At 47.0% G+C, this 16,399-nt stretch overlaps 1 protein-coding gene across 2 annotated transcripts; it reads left to right on the plus strand.

Annotated features, from left to right (window-relative positions):
* The first annotated feature begins 1,411 nt into the window (after positions 1-1,411).
* colgalt2b (collagen beta(1-O)galactosyltransferase 2b) lies at positions 1,412-16,344 on the plus strand. Of its 2 annotated transcripts, XM_061298137.1 has the most exons (17): positions 1,412-1,544; positions 3,840-3,925; positions 4,604-4,668; positions 5,231-5,291; positions 5,523-5,638; positions 8,898-9,198; positions 12,145-12,255; positions 12,365-12,482; positions 12,641-12,775; positions 12,973-13,177; positions 13,558-13,677; positions 13,898-13,971; positions 14,045-14,151; positions 14,221-14,353; positions 14,415-14,542; positions 14,642-14,848; positions 15,575-16,344. In XM_061298137.1, the coding sequence occupies exons 2-17, from the start codon at positions 3,903-3,905 to the stop codon at positions 15,846-15,848; spliced, it is 2,178 nt and encodes a 725-aa protein (XP_061154121.1). In that variant the 5' UTR covers positions 1,412-1,544; positions 3,840-3,902; the 3' UTR covers positions 15,849-16,344. The 2 variants fall into 2 exon arrangements, with proteins under 2 accessions (XP_061154121.1, XP_061154122.1); XM_061298138.1 differs by lacking the exons at positions 1,412-1,544; positions 3,840-3,925; positions 4,604-4,668; positions 5,231-5,291 and adding an exon at positions 7,197-7,283 and having other exon boundaries at positions 5,579-5,638.
* Positions 16,345-16,399: the final 55 nt, after the last annotated feature.

Consider the following 16,399-nt stretch of genomic DNA (forward strand, 5'->3'; position numbering starts at 1 on the left):
AGCATTATCCCACACTCGCAACAAAAGCTCTCGGGCTGCCGCCGTGCTATTTTTAGCGCGCCGCTACTCACAAATTGATGTTTCAATACACGCAAATGAGAGGCCTTGGTTCGTACGCTGCCTTAACCTTGTGAAGCGGTCTACTTTATGAAAGCCAGGCTCTTTAACCCAATGGACTTTTGCACTCGTTCTTTATGAGGCCCTTGATGACTGTGGTGGGACGTAAACAAGTACCGTTTTTTTCCATGTATAATGCGCAAAATTTAACTAATTTATTGTCCTAAAATCTGGGGTGCGCATTATACATGGGGGCGCATTATACATGGCGAAAAAACGGTACACATTTTCTTTCAGCTTTAAATTTGCTTTGAAATGGGTATTTCCTTATTATAACAATACCTAGCATATCTACATATTTGCCCAATTCATACTGGACAAGTTTATTTTTTTTCCCAGTTATCACTTAATTCAGCATTTTCGGTGTACGCATTTCCCAATGTTAGCATGGGTGAAGCTAATGCTATCTACCGAGCTCATAAAAACGTGTTGTACTGTAATTTTTTATCTTCTTTGTAAAATAAAGAAAGATTAGAAATGACATTGTATTTTTTTTTCAGTTTAGTGCTAGCATTATGGGAACCAAGTGGCGGCGTAGCAGGAAGGCTTGCGACAAGCCGCTAAATGTCGACTTGTCTCTTGTGTGCAAGCTCAGCGCAAAGCCATTCTTCCTCAGAGGTCTTCATCTTGTCGCAGTGTGATGTTTGTGTTCCTCCACAGAGCAACGGAATGCCCATCAGTAGCTGACGCCGTGAAAAGCACCAAAGTGAAAGGTGTTGCTCAAATCTCCGTTTGTCGGATGCTAGCTTTGTTAGCTAGCAAGAGGATGTAAAAATTAGCGGGAACTTGTTTCAAGTTTTGTCAAAGCTCATTTGGGTGTGTAAGACCCTTAAAAGGAAGAAGTTCTGAACCATGTCGTGGAAGTCCAGCTTCCAGATTTGAATGAGACAACAATGTGCCAGCTGACTTTGGTTTCGCGTCCTTTTGTACCCTAACACAAAGATCCCGTGGCCGCACCCTGCGCTCACCTGCCGCAGCCTGCTGTGTCTACACAAATAGACAACACACACCCGTGTGGTGCTCACTTCAAACTCGGAAGGAGGCGTGCCAGAGAGTTCTTGTTGATACTCTACGCTTGATTTCCCCTCAACATGTCTCGCCGCACTTTGCACCCATGTGTTACCAAAACATAGCAATGTACTTTGTATTTGTTTTCCAAGTATTCAAATATGACGTGAGAAACACATTTTTATATTTTGTAAAAAAACAAAAAAAAATCCTCCAAAAATGTTGATGCTGATATAATAATGGTCCAAATTTTTTGAACGCATCCTTGTGCTGATTGTGTCATCAGGTGAGAGTGCGATGAGGAGAGCCTTCCCAGAGTGAGGAGGCCATGGGCTGCACCTCGGCCAAGCAGGTGTCGGCCGTGCCCAACGAAGACGAGGGCCGTGGCAAGGCCTACGGCAATGGGGACCTCTTTGGCGGTCAGTTGACACGCACACACACCGTCCCGGTCTCACTTTCACCTCGTCAATAAATTCTTGCCGACTTGGTCCTTGATTCCTCAGCAGTGGGCCCCGTCCGTCCGTATCCTCTGATGATCGTAGCTCCTAATCTTCTGGCTTTGCAAGCGTCCGTAAGTGTGGAGTCGATTGTTTTGATGCGAGGCGTGACGTGCCCAGAGGGGACGTGACCAAGCGGATATTAATTGAGTGCCAGCCGGTTAATCCCCAGAAGCCATGCCAATATGCACAAGGCTGACACTTCCCGTTTCAATGAGGCTTCGCTGTATTTTCAATTGTGTGTGTGTCCCTGCGCATGTGTTTAGGACAAGTCGGCCGTCGACAGATTGCCGGTCAGGTCTTGTTGTGGCTAAACGTGTTGGTGTCCCAGATATTGTCTGATGCTGTCAGATTGTGGCCACTAAACCCCTAACGACCCCCGCCGCCACCGCCTCCCCCCCCTCCTCCCTCCCTCGCTCACGCACAATAACCGGAAATGGCTGAGCTCCATTACACAAACAGCACTTGAAAAACAGCCGCACTCTCGACATGATGTGGTTTATTTGCGCCGTGGTGCGGAGGTGACGTGACAACCGAGTGGCCCAGAGGTCCTTCTTCTCGTCGTCGTTTTGCAAGAGGATAGTTTGTTCATTATGAAAATTAGTATGCGGCGCTACTTGTGACTTTAATTTGTTCGAATCAGTCCCAGTTGAAATCAACCGGTGTCATTATCATCCATTCTAGACATTTACATGTGTGCCTTTTTAAGGGGCGTGGCCAATGAGTGGCCATCAGCACCCAGAGCCAGCCATGTGAGCTGTGGTCTACAGCAGCAAGTTTTTTTTTTTTTTTTTTTTCCAAATCAAGTCTTTTATTTTCAGTGCCTGGAGCTCTGCAGCATTTTCACTCCTTTACATTTTCCTTTAATCTGCGTGACTATAAGAGAGTGAAATGACCCACTTAGACGGATCTTCAATTAGTGAGCCGCAAACCAACCAGGACATAAATTGTACACTTGTGAACACAAAATCAACCCGGTGGACCGTGCGTGAATGTTTAGTGCGTCTTTCGCTAACTGAGACGTCAGAAAAGGTGGCCCCCTTTTATCCTCCAATCTTCGACAGCGTCCCTCCATCCATCCCGCCGCGGGTCCAGTTTGTCGTTAGCGTGACGGAAGGCTCAGGACAGTTTGCATGGCGAGTATTCCTTCTGCTAAATTGCTCCAACGCCGGTGGCCAGCTGTCACTTTTTCAGCGGCCGGATCCGTTTTGAGCATCTCGCAGTGTGCGGCGGCGGCGGCGGCGGCGACTCTGCCTACTCGTGTGCATCCTCCTCCGGCTGCAGAATATTGAATATGACATTTCACGCGGATTATCTCTATTTTTGAAACGCGGCGGACTAAATTGCTCTTAATTCCTCGGCGCGACAGAGCCGCGCGCTGTTTCACGTCGGCCTAGGCCTGCGTAGTGTTTTCACGCCCGGCGCGTCTCGGCGTGCTGAGACACGAGACGGCTCGCTCCCGCTTGGTTTACATTCCTCGCACAAACAGGAGCAAAGAACAAACCCTCCCCCCTCCTCTTTCCATCTTTTAATCTGGAGCCAGCTTTCCACATAATTTCTCGCCGCCTCCCGTCATTATTTGACATTTGAGGTTGCCGCGGCGATGACGCACGCACAAGGTGACGGACGAGCACGATATGAAGCGCACGCCAATCCGTCCTCGGTGTAACACGGACATGACCCCTCCTCAGCCCCACCCTTGGGTAGAGCGAAGCAATCAGCTGGGTGCAAAGTTGCACAGATGGGACGGATAAACGCTGCTGGTAGCTGGCGGGGGCAAAAGTGTGAAATCCCATCCGGGAGGGGTCAAATGGAGTGGGAGGTCACGATCACGCACAATGACAAATTTATTCCCCAAAAATACATTGTGCACGCGAGACGTTACGGGACGAGGCGACTCTGACCGATAAATGACAGTTGAGGGATGAAGGGCACGGTAACCACGGCGACCGACAGCTCAACGTCAATAAGCGGCCGAACGTTTCCATTCAACGCGACAGGTACATCACTCCAAGTGAGGCGAGGCGCTCCGACCCCCGACGTTAGCTCCTAAGTGCGCTGCATCTCGCGGCGGCGTCATATTATTTATGATTTAGACGCACTCAGCGCCACTGAGCTCATCTGAAGCGTTCAGGGACACATTGGGCGCGAGTCTCCCGTGGCACGGCTCGCCCATTACTACCTTTCTAATCGTGCGTCTTTCTACTTTTCTCCCAGATGAGTACAAGATGAAGGCGGTGGAGGAGGTGAAGTACATGAGAGGGGAAGAAAACCGGGTAAATGTACGCAACCAGGAGAACTTGGTGAGACACGCACAAAATTCGCTTGCTAGCGTAATGTTAGCAGTTGACAGGCTAGCATTCTATATATTTTGACACAACTGCTGTCGATAAAATGACTTTTATTCTCAACTGGATCTTCGTTGGGAACCTTCTCTGCCTCTTGCTCTGAATTATTTATTTTTTTTATGTATAATGTAAACCCCCTATAAGGAAGTATTGCTTAAAAATCAGCCATGACATGTGATAAAGCTTTGGAAACGTTTCATTTCCAAGTTGAGGAGCGCATGTGTGTGGCAGCCAATCAGGCGGGCCCGCCTGCCGTCCCCGCTCGGCTATAAACAAGAACTAATGTAAGTCGTAAATCTCGCCGAAACAGAAGCAGCCACTGTTTTATATCAGCACGCTGATACTCGCTATAACGTGAAGTAAGTGCTTATCCTCTGCTCTGTGTAGGACACACTTTTGTTTAGTATAAAATGGAGGTCGGGCAGGTTTCCCCCCCCCCCCCCCCGATCAGACAAGTCCAAATTTAGTTTTGCACCTTCAGTGTAGTAACACGTCAGATGAGATTCGGCGTTAATGAGTTCTGCGGTCGACTCTTTGTGTGTGTGTGTTGCTACTCCATTAGCACCTCATTCTATGTTAGCATTATGCTAGCGGATGTTCGTTACGCTCTTAAATGTCATTTGTGTGTTTCAGGAGAGAAATAACGTGCCGCAAAGGGGCAAGTTGCAGAAAGAGACGGCGGCAAATGTTAAATCAAAGTAAGTGGCCGAAAGAGTTCCGGTTTTTGCGAGATGAGGGGAGCCGTTAACAAGCTCGCTCAGAGTCGGACGGACGTTTTATATCACCTGTGCCCCCGCGTGCGCATTTGGTTGTTGACTAAGACTAAATCCAATTTTACCCGATGAACGGGTACGGTGATTGATTTGAAAAATGCACGAGAGCCGCAGCTCTGGCGGCCACCTCCTTCCGCATCAACCGAGCTTCTTTCCTTTTCTGCACAACGGCGTCATGGAAAAAGACATCAAAAATGCTGAGTCGTCCGTCCTCTTCATCAAGGACGGTCAAAGTGAATTTGTGTTTTGCTCTTTTTAGTTGTCATATCGTAGCTTTCTTGTCTTCGGCTAATATTTTTTGCTAGACCGATATTCAAATTCTTTCCAGGCTGAGCTGTTCTCACACTGTATCGAGGAATTGCGTGTGTGTGCGGGCAGCTCGCCTGGGGGGTTTCTAATGGAAAATTCTCATGATGTATTTGTTGCTGCCTCCTCCTCCTCCTCCTCTTCTTGGTCCTCATCCTCCAACTTCCTCTCGTTCGCCCAGCATTCACACGTCAGACAGCCAGCAGGAATTCTTCCGGATGCTGGATGAGAAGATTGAGAAGGTGAGAGGAGGGGAGGGAGCGCTGCGTTTGTTCGTCTCATGCTGAAAGAAAGTAGCGGGGCGGTGATGACGTGCATTCGAAAGAAACGTCAACGTCTCCAGTTAATGAGGGCCCATCATCAATTCATCAGCACTAATAATAGTCTTTGCAGAGGATAAAGAATCGATATTTACACCTTCCAACTGTCCTTTTGAACCTAAATGAAAATAAATCTTTTGGTTTATTTACCAGGGCCGAGACTACTGCTCAGAGGAGGGGGAGGAGGAGGAGGCGACGACGACATAGCACAGAGGCCCCCCAGCACCAGCCCCTCCCAGATATCACACCAATTGAAAGCTTCACAGTGTGTGAGTGTGTGAGGGCGTCCAATCAGTGTTTTACCAGCGGGGGGTGTACGGGATACGGCGACGTAAAAGTATTTTAAGTGTCAATGACGAAAAAGAACATTTTTCCACCCCGGCCGGGTGCACTGACGAGTGAAAAGGACAGAGCGAACATTCCCAAATGTGGCGGCCCGCAGAGGTGAAGAAGAGTTACGGAACGGAACTTTATTGATGGACAAGCTGGACAGGAAGATTTTGTGATATTTTAATAAGAGGCAGGAGCCTGCTACTTTTTTTTTTTTTTTTCACCCCCACCTTTTTTTTTTGGAACACTTGTAAATGATCAACATGGAGCAGGTTACTGCTGCCTCATCCTCCCTCAACACACACATACAAAGTTCAACATTCAAGACGCTCGCCCCCCCCCCCCCCCCACACACCTTTTTAGTGTCTACACACACGCACACACTCAGGCACTGTAGCAACATAAAACTGAAGAGGGAGGATGGGGAGAATGAATAGAATGCGTGGTTGCTTTTTTCTCGTTTTGTTTACCGGAGATACCCTTGTTATATTATTTGTATATGTTTTTTCTATTAAAATAAAGAGGGCAAAGCTTTTAGCGCGCGTGTGTGTGTGCGTAAGAGAGTGTGAGATGTAAGAGTTTTTTTTGTTTTTTTTGTTTTTTTTCCAAGCAATCCAAAAATATTTAAATGTTCCCATACTTTTGGGCAACAATTCAGAGTTGATTCACAGTCAATCAATACCTAACTGCAAGTGGGCTTTTTTTTTTTCTTCCTTCAACAATTCCCATTGATTTTACATTCATAAATGAAGTGCTGACTCAGCCTCCTTCTCCTGGGCTCGGGCACCCTAAGGACCCCCCAGTCCCCCATCATGTCAACGTCGATTAGCAACATTCGAAATGCGGCCAACCAGTGGCACGATAATAGTTGCCCTATAATATATGTTGTAGCGAGAAGAGATGGCGCTTGCCCCGTCCAAGAAAATGCTCTTTCCAGTAAGATGACGCAAGTAGCACAAAATCCTCGCCACCTCCTGTTTGAGTGTTTTTACATCGACCTTGTGTAAACAGTGCAAATGCAGAGGGGGAAAGTCGTCGTGCAGTAAATGTCCGCCGAGTCTGCTGAAAACAGGAGCTTGTGGTCATAAGGGGCATTATTTACAGATGTGACTCAGTGTGTGTGTGTGTGTTCTTGTTGCCCCACACAGCTGATGACTCAACAGGCGAAGGGGGGGGGGGGGGCTGAGCGTGCACGTTGCCTTCGCCAACCGCAATATGCTGTAGCTCCCATTTAATGGTGCTGAGTAGTTTCAGTGAGCAAGGCCTCTGCTGACCTAAACGGAAGCTCTCGCATCGCTTGACAACCTAAATTGTAATCATTTTTCCATCAGTGTGTCAACGTATTCTCAACATTATTTTAATTTTTTCCCCCTCTTTGTAATTTTGCCTTATTTTTTGTCCAATCACATTTCAAATTGGCACTGCCGGGCCACTTTAATTTATAGTCACGACAGGATTGTTTCTTCAACCAATCAGATTTGAAATTCTTCCTTACAGGGCCAGCACGTTGACCATCGTTGACCAATGCTCAGAACGAAACTATTCAGAGCTTATCTGTAGCACATTATAGAATAAGCCTGACTGGTGAGTATCATGTCTTTTATTCTTGCAGTTCCATTATTTCTCCATTGCTTTGTAAAAAGTGCCCACTGAAGGCCCCCCTGTACCAAATTGAATGTGCACATCTACACCCCCAAATTTATATGTAAAGCCTCTTCACAGCGTGGATTACCTCCTCACACGAGTGGGAGGTCCCCCCCCCCGAGCTTTTACAATTTGATTTTGCATTCACGCCGCACAGCCACAAAGGGATGACCTACTTGAAATCGCCACCGTTCTGTGGAAACGCACGTTGGCGTTCGTTCAACGACTGCACCCTTTTTACCGTACCTAGATGTTGTTGTGGTTGTCGTCGTCATGGTCGTTGCCGCGACTGGAGTGCAAAAGGCTAAGGGAGTGCTCAGTGCTCAGTCAGTGTTGATGATTTACTCCCAAGGTTGAAGGCTTGTTGTCATTAGCTGAGTCAGAGTTGCTGGAACGAGTCCAGTTTGCAATCAATGTGCAGCCTGACGTGGCTTGTCATAATCAACAGGATGGCAGCGTTTAGCCCGTCTTCTGTTTACAACGTGCACGTTGTGTGTGTCTGTGTGTATGTGTGTGTCAGAGACTGAGAATATAGGAGTGTGTATGAGATTGAGCTGGATTGAAGACTGAAGCAAGAGCGCCCTCTAGCGCCCAAAGATTCTCCTGTCTGCTGTTAAACTATTGATAATGCTTGTCAAATCGATTTTCCCACATTGAAATGAATTGAATCATTGTTCATTTTGTTTTATTTCGTAGCAAAGTAAGACATTTTGTTGCTTGATAGATGGTTCTATTAAAAATGAACGCTAAAACATACAAATGAAAGGGTCATAAGGTCAAACGTATTTATTTTGGCTACCTGCAATGTCACCATTTGTCCGCCAGGTGGCAGCACGCACCAGGTTATTATCACCATCTCGTGCAGGCGAATACAAAACCTGTTATAAATACGTAGGAAACACATGATTATGGAGCATCCATTAATATTTTATTCAATGTCCGGCATGATTTAGACACATTTTCAAAGCTTGGCTGTTTATTGGAAAACACGGGCTAAAAATGCTAGCATAAGATGGATAGAAAACTATATGTATTACAAAAGTGCATTTGGAGCCGCGTCTCTCTTTTCCCACGTGTCAGGGCATTACAGTAATTTCGTCAAATGTCATGAAAACTAATGCTTTAAAATAATGCCTGCTACCTGTGATATTAGGCCGCACTCAATAATTTTTTTTTTTTGCTCAGGCACGCTTCGGACACCTCCGGTGACTAACAAAGATCATTTGTCATGACCTCAGCGAGGAGGGAAAAACATTCTCCTAAATGGCCAGCTCAAATAAACAGAGCGGCGTGGCCGTCTGTCATTAAGAGAAGCTTCATGCACTCGCTCGTTGCAGGCAAATTACAGTTACAAATACAGCAGGGATTTTTTAAAATTATTTTTTTTATCCCTGCCATTTCCCTCTCTTTAAAGATAATAGGCAATATATTTAGCCCCACCCCCTAATTATAATGTATTTCAAAAGTTGCTGACTGTTTTCAAAGGGAAGGTGTGACAGGAGTCTCATTCTCACCCCCCTCCCCTTCTCTCTCCCCCGCACTCGCACTTTCCAGTCGGTGTGTCCGGGTGGTTCCACCAGCCAGCAGCAGCAGCAGCAGAAGCAGAACCAAGGAAAGCCGACGAGATGCGGATGCCTCTGTTGCTGTTGGCCGCGCTGTGTGCCGTGCGCTCCTGCGTGGGCTCGGAGCCCGTGACGCTGGTGCAGGAGGCGGATGTGAGCCCCACGGAAGAGTCGGCCCTGCTCCGACCCAAAGTCCTGATCGCCATCCTGGCTCGCAACGCGGCGCACAGCCTCGCTCATTACCTGGGATGCATCGAGAGGCTGGACTACCCCAAGGAGCGCATCGCGATCTGGTCAGTAGATTATTATTAGCAGTATTATTATGTTATTCTACACCATTCACTTTATTATTATTGTTATTATTATTATTATTATTATTATATAAAAGTCCTGCTACTCCTTCCACATAATTCAACCGATTCACTAATCATAAAAACGCGAGGGTGGGGGTGCATGAAAGGAGACGTTAAATTGCTTTGACAGCAGGATTAAAAGAGAAGGAGGGAGGGAAACTAGTATTAGTAGTAGGGCTAAGTCATGCGTGTCAAGAAATGTGTACAAGCTCGCGCTGGAAAGTCAATGGGGAGGTCGCTTTATTAGGTACACCTAGTAAAAGTACTTTTTTTTTTTAATTCAGTTTTCCCCTTTATGACACTTTGCTTTATTCTTTGTTTTCATCATAAAGCTAGTTCATAGCACACCTGCTAGATGTGGTCATCACCATTCAAGTTGGAAAAAAAACCAAGGAGCATCTTAACTTTGATTTGATGATCATGAAATATTATTTTAGAGTTGTGTCTTATTCTGACCGATGCCGTAATGCCGTATGGATTTCAGGGCATCCGATCTTGTTATGAGGGCAAAGATGCAAGCCTCCACGTAACCTTGAATGTGACTACTGAATGTCACGCTTGAGCGCAAGTCCACTTTTTGTTGACGTTGAGACTCATGAGGAATTTCTCACTCTTTTTCTTCTCGGCCTTCACAGGAAAGACGTTCAAATATCCACCGTATTTGGAATATTCAGGATAGCGACGACAACATTAAACACCCTGATAAGAGAAATGTATGAATTTGACACTCCACAGATGAGAGTTGGCTTCATGACAGATGCAAACAAACCTGACAAATTTGAACGATGACAAAATTGGCACGTACTCTCGAAATCATGAAGAATCAAGTCGTTCTCTCCATTACCAAATGATGTGGGCGTGTCTTCTGAATGTATTGAAACCACACCTACCAATCACATATAAATTCATGAAATCTTCTTCATGGCTGAACGTGCATCATGGCCAAAATTTATTTGCTTTAATCTTCCGTTCATATTATTCCATTTTCCGTTCACATTCTAGCAACGTAAAGCTTTAAAGGGTCACAATACCGTAATTTTTGGACTATAAGTCGCACCGGAGTATAAGTCGCACCAGCCATAAAATGCCCAAAAAAGTGAAAAAAAAACATATATGTATATAAGTCACTCCTGAGTATAAGTCAGCCCCCCCCCCCCCCCAAACTATGAAAAAAACCGCGATTTATAGTCCGAAAATTACGGTAGTTGTATTAGATGCCGTTTGTATAGGTTAAGCATGTGTTGTCCAGATGTTGATTACATCGTAGACAGCAACGGAAAGAGGGACGTAACAAAACACCTTCGGGGAGCAAAATAATGAGGCTGCAGTATACAATCAATTTTTACAACGAGGCAGAGCAGTCATACTGTTACATCGGCTTCAATATTCTTCATGACATTCCATTCTCTTGATTTTGCAACATTTCTCTATTTTTGTCCAATTTAGTATCTGCGAGTACATGGCGTCCACTTGTGATCTAACCTCAGCCGTGGAATATTTGACATTTTACAGCGATGCTTCATTACAGATGCAAAAAGCAGCATTGAAGAAGCAAGGCGATGTAATCGTGTTAGTCATGGTGGAAAGTCACAGCTTGTCCTCAAGAGAGCTGAGAGGGGAAGGAAGGGCCCTGCACCGTGCAGCCAGCCAGCCAGCCAGCCAGACATGGGATAGACAAAACAAAACAAAAAGCTTCACCAAAAACGTCAGTCAAAACAACCTTCTTAAAAACATCAACAATACAAAGCTGAAAGGAAGAAATTTATGTTCCTGCTTTATATGCTGGTTAGTCATTAATGTGCTCTTTGACTCTTTGAGGCTTCCATGCTTTTATTTTGCACCCTGGAAAATGAGTTATTTCCTTCTCGAACACAAACTTTTATCTTGATTTATTTGCTTATGTTGAGTATAACTTTTTATTACTTACCGTAATTTTCGGACTGTAAGTCGCGGTTTTTTTTTCATAGTTTGGGTGGGGGGGGGGCGACTTATACTCAGGAGCGACTTATATACATATATATGTGTTTTTTTCACTTTTTTGGGCATTTTATGGCTGGTGCGACTTATACTCCGGTGCGACTTATAGTCCGAAAATTACGGTACCACCAAATGACAGCCCCTGGAATTCAAAAGTAAAGACGATGCTCCCGACGCTGTCATTTACAGGCAATGCCAAAAAGTAACACGTCTATTAGCAAATGACAAGCTGCTTCATACCTGGAATTGCACCCACACAAACATGGAAACGGGCTTTTGCTTTGGTGGACTTTTCCACTGCTAGTTTGCTGTCACTTTTCCCCCCCAAGTCTATTTTGGAGTCACGCAGGTGGATCACTTTATTTTTAAAGAAATGCAAAATGTGGGGATTTCTTTTTCTTCTCAAATCTGACCTTGCTGACTCCTTTCATCTAAATGTATGTTCCATGAATTGCCCGAAGCTGCGACATGTCACACACTCCTCGGGCTTGTTGCAGCACATGTATGTCTGGTCCATGTGCATTTTAGCGTGTAAATATGTGCGTCTCTTCTCATTACGACCATCCAACATCAGGTGTTGCCCACTTTGACGAGACACCGTAAACTAGAATGAAATAACAACAATCAGTCATCACGTGGAGGCTTCCTTCTGTGTGAATAATCACACACACACGCGTGTTGGTACATGTTTTGACGTGCGTATCTATAAACACACCACATGCAAAAGGTAAGGCGAGCTTTGTTGGCGTATGAAGTCCACAGTGGTTTACAAATGCAAAATAGTGATTTAAAAAGAGAAATAAATGGAAATGGGATCCATCCTAACAACTTCAAGAGATGTCATGCCATGCTCAAGCGTCCCAATACTATTGTCCAGATGATGCAAGGGCGTCCTCGGTGTCGTTCCAGGGCCGCCAGCGACCACAACGTGGACAACACCACGGCCATGTTGCGAGAATGGCTGATGAACGCCCAGCGTCTCTACCATTACGTGGAGTGGAGGCCCATGGAGGAGCCCAGGTCAGCATTTTTTTGAGTGAACAGGTTCGGTTAGGGGAACAAAGCTTTACCTTATAATGACGCAATAAAAAAAAAGTCTTTCTTCACTGATGAGCGGTGCTCTGTGAAGGTTCTACACAGACGCGTGGGGTCCCAAGGACTGGTCTGCATCCAGGTTCAACCATGTGATGAAGCTGAGGCAGGCGGCGCTCAAGGCGGCCAGGGAACGATGGGCCGACTTTATACTGGTGTGTGAAAGACTCGTGGCGGAAAAATATTTGATTTGCTGTCAGTGTGGGAAAACGGTTGAGTTGCATCCACTGGCAATCGGCGCAGTAGAAGCTTGAGCCAACTCTTCATTGAATCATCCCTCCTAAAAAGAATTTTTTTTCTTCTTTTTTTGTAGTTTGTCGACAGTGACAACCTTCTCACCAACCCGCGTGTGCTCAACCTGCTCATCGCCGAGAACTTGACCGTGGTCGCCCCCATGATGGAGTCCCGCTCCTTGTACTCCAACTACTGGTGCGCCATGACCCCACAGGTACGTCCGTCCATCCATCCATGGACAAATAAATAAATACGGAGATGGATGAATAAATAAATACGATATTTTTGGTCTGTTCATTTATTTATTTTTAAATGTATTTATTTATTTGGATTTATTTTTAAATGTATTTATTCATTTATCCATCCACACAAAAATAAATACAACAATAACCACACTGTGGTGTCTTTCAGGGCTATTACAAGAGGACCCCAGACTACCAGCCCATCCGTGAGTGGAAGCGTCTGGGCTGCTTCCCGGTCCCCATGGTGCACAGCACCTTCCTGGTGGACCTGAGACGGGAGTCCAGCCGAGATCTGGCTTTCTACCCGCCTCACCCCGACTACAGCTGGTCCTTCGATGACATCATGGTGTTTGCATTCTCCGCACGTCAAGCGGGTGAGTTGGAAGCTCCAGGCAAACTAGTACATTTGGACCCGGCTTGTCAGTTGTCATTACCGGCGGGCTCCGGTCAAGTAACAAAAGTTCGGGAGTAAACCCGTCAACACTCGGCTGGTTTTCATTGTGTGTTTGTTGTGTTCCTAACAAAGACGACTTTGTAGCTAAAGTAAAAGCAGATCCAACTATGAGCAAAAGCATGTGTGCTGATTTTTAGGTGTGTGCATATTAAATGTGCAAACACAACCTTGGAGATTTCCATTTGATACACTTGAGAAGAATGTGTTGCATTTGCATGCCAGTATGTTGCGTCACACATTTGCCTTGCAGGGTCACGGCGTTGTGGTGGCAACGTCAACGTGTGTGTGTGTGTCCTCCAGGTGTGCAGATGCACGTGTGTAACAGAGAGCACTACGGGTTCCTTCCCGTCCCCCTCAAGCAACACCAGACTGTGGAGGATGAGCGCGAGAGTTTCATCCACACCACCACGGAGGCCTTGAGTGAGTGCGCACACGCGCAGACGACGCACGCAATCTGTCACGCCTCACGACGTCGGCTCGCCCGGTTCCCCTTGACCTCCGCTGGCGTCTCTGATTGCATCCTGTCAGCTTCATCTTGCTTCTCTGTCCACCCTCCTCCACTCGCTGTCCTGCAGAGCCCAACTCGGAAAACTTTTTGACTTTAAGCCGCTCACAAAATTGCTGTTTCTCTGCTGCACAGTTGAGCACAGTCTTGAGCCTTCTGAGCATCTTCACGTTCCGCCGTCTCCGCGGGACACCATGACTTTCGATGAGGTGAGTTTTTTTGGCCCTTTCAGTCTTCTCCCCGCCTGGGCGCACACAGAATGCGTCATGTGTTTCCTTTTAGATCTTCCTCGTCAACCTGAAGCGTCGGCTGGACAGAAGAAGCCGGATGTTGAAGACCATGTCGGCGCTAGGCCTGCACGTCACGCTCTTGGACGCCGTGGACGGCAAGTAGGTCAACATCTTCCCGCCGCTAAGTGTTTTTGAGACCTAGCGTGACTTCTTCTCGGAACCTCTCAGAGCCCTCAACACGTCCCGGCTGCAGGCGCTGGGGATCGAAATGCTGCCCAGCTACAAGGACCCGTACTCGGGCCGGATTCTGACCCGAGGCGAGATCGGCTGCTTCCTTAGCCATCACTCCATATGGAGCCAGGTGAGAGCGGAAATTTGGGGATCGGTACGGTTTCAGCAAGCCGTGTTTTTTTGATCCGCAGGTGGTGGAGCGCGGCCTCCGCAAAGTTCTTGTTCTAGAGGACGACGTGAGGTTCGAGCCCCGCTTCAATCGACGACTCCAGGCTATTATGGAGGACGCGGATAAAGCCCAGCTGGACTGGGACCTCATGTAAGAACACGTTAAGTTCACCCATGGGGAAATTCTTTGACTTTTTTTCCCACTCCCTTTGGGTTGTCTAGAAATGTCATTTTGGATCTTCTTTGTCAGCTACGTGGGGCGCAAGCGCATGCAAGTGAAGCAGCCCGAGCGCTCCGTGGACAGCGTGGACAACCTGGTGGAGGCCGACTACTCATACTGGACGCTAGGCTACGCGCTGTCGCTGCAGGGAGCCACCAAGCTGCTGAACGCCAAAGCCTTCAGCAAAATGCTGCCCGTCGACGAGTTCCTGCCCGTCATGTTCAACAAACACCCCAAGTAAGTCGCTTCGACATTTTCAACTCGCAGCAGAAGTTCCTTCCGGCGTCCCTCAGGGCTCCGTCGCACCTCTCGTGCCTTCGCATCTTTTTTTTCTTTCTGCACGACCCGAGAGCCCCAACAAAGGTTTGACTTTGTGCGCTCGCCCTATGTCGCCCCCCCCTCCTGCCTCGCTTGCCTCTCTTTGAGGAATGCGGGCCGCCAAGGCTCTTCCTGCTGCTCGGAGAGGGGGACAGGATTCCCATTGATAGTGGCCTGGAGGCAAGGGGGGGGGGCGAGAGATGCGTGCTGTGTGTGTGTGTGCGTGCGTGCATGCGTGTGTGTGTGTTACTAATGCAAATACACAAGGATGTGTGTCCAGTGTTCCCTGTATAGATTACTCTGTAAATACACTGTGTGTATTCACAGCCATTCGCTCACTCAATAGGGAAAGAAATGGGAATGACGGGACATGTGTGTTTTAATGTATTGTAAAAATTCTTCAATGACAGTTTGGGAAGTCCAAAGCACGTCCAGACTTTTTGCTTCAATTGTTTGATTGTCTGTCTACGTGTGCTTCTGCACCCTTTGTGTTCAAATATCTGTTATTTAACATTTAATGACCCTGCCGCAAGGATGCTATCCGCTAGCCTGTCTGTGTCATTTCCCATGATGGGTTAGCATAAAGCTAGCAGTATGAGCATCCACCCGCCTACCATGAAACGTCTTGCTGTCTCTCCTCCTCAGCGTGGACTACATGTCCCACTACGAGCCGCGAGACCTGCGAGCCTTCTCGGTGGAGCCGCTGCTCATCTACCCCACGCACTACACGGGCGAGCCGGGCTACATCAGCGACACCGAGACCTCCACCATCTGGGACGACGAGGCCGTGCCTACCGACTGGGACCGGCAGCTCACCCGCAAGAGCACCCAGCAGGACCGCATCCGGAGGGTGGCCCAGAACAGCGTCACGGGGGACTCACCGCTGCCCGCCGCCAGGACCTCGCGGGACGAACTGTGAAGTGGTGGGGGTTTTGGAAAAGACACTTGAAGTGGAGATACTGTATATTGAGCAAGTGCCTTAATTTATTCCCAACGTGCCTCTTTTGGTCATTTGTACTACCCCATTTCCTCAAATGGTGGCCGTCATCCAATTAGGACAAGTCAATTAAACACATTCCTCAATTTTTTTTTCTCATTTAGGGGAAGCCTCCCCCCATCTGCAGTTGAGTAAATAAAAGTGTCAGTGACCACTATGGTGTTCAAGTCAGACTTTAAACGGAAAAATGTTTTTTTTTATACACACATTCACAATTGTCACATGACAAAGTTCGACAAGTGTAGCGGCGCTGCAGCAGGCGGGTCCTGCTTGTTAGCAGAGCATCTCTCACGCACGCAACAAGCCAAAAAGCTGACATTAATTTCGGATTCAACAAGTTATGTACAACAAACACTGGTTTCTTCTTCACGTCCAGGCTGATTTGTGCCCTTGATGAACTAATAAAACGAATTCCTCATTTGTGTTGTCACTCTTTCCCCCAAATATGTGAAACGAATATTTTGTCAAGATTT

This window comes from Syngnathus typhle, linkage group LG14 (genome assembly GCF_033458585.1).
Source record: "Syngnathus typhle isolate RoL2023-S1 ecotype Sweden linkage group LG14, RoL_Styp_1.0, whole genome shotgun sequence".
NCBI lineage: Eukaryota > Metazoa > Chordata > Actinopteri > Syngnathiformes > Syngnathidae > Syngnathus > Syngnathus typhle.

Coding starts and splice junctions, on each gene's coding strand:
- colgalt2b (XM_061298137.1), top strand. CDS start 3,903: ATGTACGCAACCAGGAGAACTTG. Junction 12,483..12,640: donor GATGGGCCGACTTTATACTG/GTGTGTGAAAGA, acceptor CTTTTTTTGTAG/TTTGTCGACAGTGACAACCT. Junction 13,678..13,897: donor CACCACCACGGAGGCCTTGA/GTGAGTGCGCAC, acceptor TCTGCTGCACAG/TTGAGCACAGTCTTGAGCCT.